Source organism: Alligator sinensis, unplaced genomic scaffold (genome assembly GCF_000455745.1).
Source record: "Alligator sinensis unplaced genomic scaffold, ASM45574v1 scaffold107_1, whole genome shotgun sequence".
Classification (NCBI taxonomy): Eukaryota; Metazoa; Chordata; order Crocodylia; family Alligatoridae; genus Alligator; species Alligator sinensis.
Window position 1 is genome coordinate 220,989 of NW_005843041.1, and position 1,082 is coordinate 222,070.

A 1,082-nucleotide genomic window follows, 5' to 3' on the forward strand; every position below is an offset into this window, starting at 1 on the left:
TCCAGCCCCCTCCACCCCCCCCCGCAGGGCCCAGCGATGCTTTCCCAGGGCAGCCCTGCCCCGCCTGCCCCTGCAGACCGCAGCCCCCCCCTTCCCGTCCATGTTCCCAGGGCATCGTGGGTGACACGTGGCCCATCTCACGGGCTCTCTGCCAGCCCCTCCCGCCCCAGCCTCCCTCCCCGGCTCCCGGGGGGACGCCGGCATCTTCTGCCCATTCCATTCGCCCCCTCCCAGGCCACGAGCGGCTCCCAGGGCGGATGGGCTGGGCTGCGGGTCGGGAGTGAGGGGCCCCGTTAACCCCTGTGGCGCCAGGCCCCACCAATCAGCGTCATGACGTTGGGGTGGTCGAAGTCCTTCATGCAAACGGCCTCGCTCAGGAAGTCCTCCAGCTCGCTGCGCGTGCAGATGGCAACTGTGGGCACAGGGGCCGGGGTCAAGGTCCAGGGGGCGGGGCCACCAGAGGCACAGCCTGCGGAGGGCGGGGTTACAGGGCAAGAGGCAGGGCAGCCTACAGAGGTGCAGGCACCTGGGGGTGGAGTCAGAGCCTTTGGGGGTGGAGCCACGGCATGCAGGGGCGAGGCCACAGCATATAGAGGCACCCCCCCAGGATGTGGCATGTAGGAAGTGGAATCAGAGCACATAGGGGGCGGAGTTGCAACCTGGGGGGTGGGGCTGCGGCACACAAGGGGCGGGGCCACAGTCCTGGAAGGCAGCTGCTCAGGGCGTGGCAGAAAGAAGACGAAGCTGCGGCACATGGCAGGGAGCCACCACCCATAGGGGCGGAGTGAGAGCCGCTAGGGGGCAGGGCCATTTGGTTTCTGGCACTCAAGGGGTGGGGTCACAGCACCACAGGGTGGACTCACTGCCAGCAGGAGCAGGGCTATGGAGGGGTGTGGCACATGGGGGTGGAGTCCCATCATCTGGGGGCATGACTCACTGGGGGCGGAGCCTGGGCATAGCCCCGCCCCTGGGCCTGGCAGGGGAGCATGGGGGGCACTCACTCTTCATGGTCTTCACGGCCACCTTGAGCACGGTGCCGTCGCGGTGCAGCTGCCCCTCGACCACCGCGCCGAACTCGCCTG

General features: G+C 68.9%; 1 protein-coding gene across 1 annotated transcript in view; it reads right to left on the reverse strand.

The window, feature by feature from the left end:
• The window catches only part of AXL (AXL receptor tyrosine kinase), an 8,121-nt gene that overhangs the window by 2,740 nt on the left and 4,299 nt on the right, over window positions 1-1,082 (reverse strand). Inside the window, exons 9-10 of the mRNA XM_025193394.1 lie at window positions 1,002-1,074; window positions 299-412 (exon numbers count right to left, since the gene is read on the reverse strand). Of these exons, the coding sequence (XP_025049179.1) occupies window positions 299-412; window positions 1,002-1,074 (187 nt within the window). The remainder of the gene's footprint in view (window positions 1-298; window positions 413-1,001; window positions 1,075-1,082) is intronic.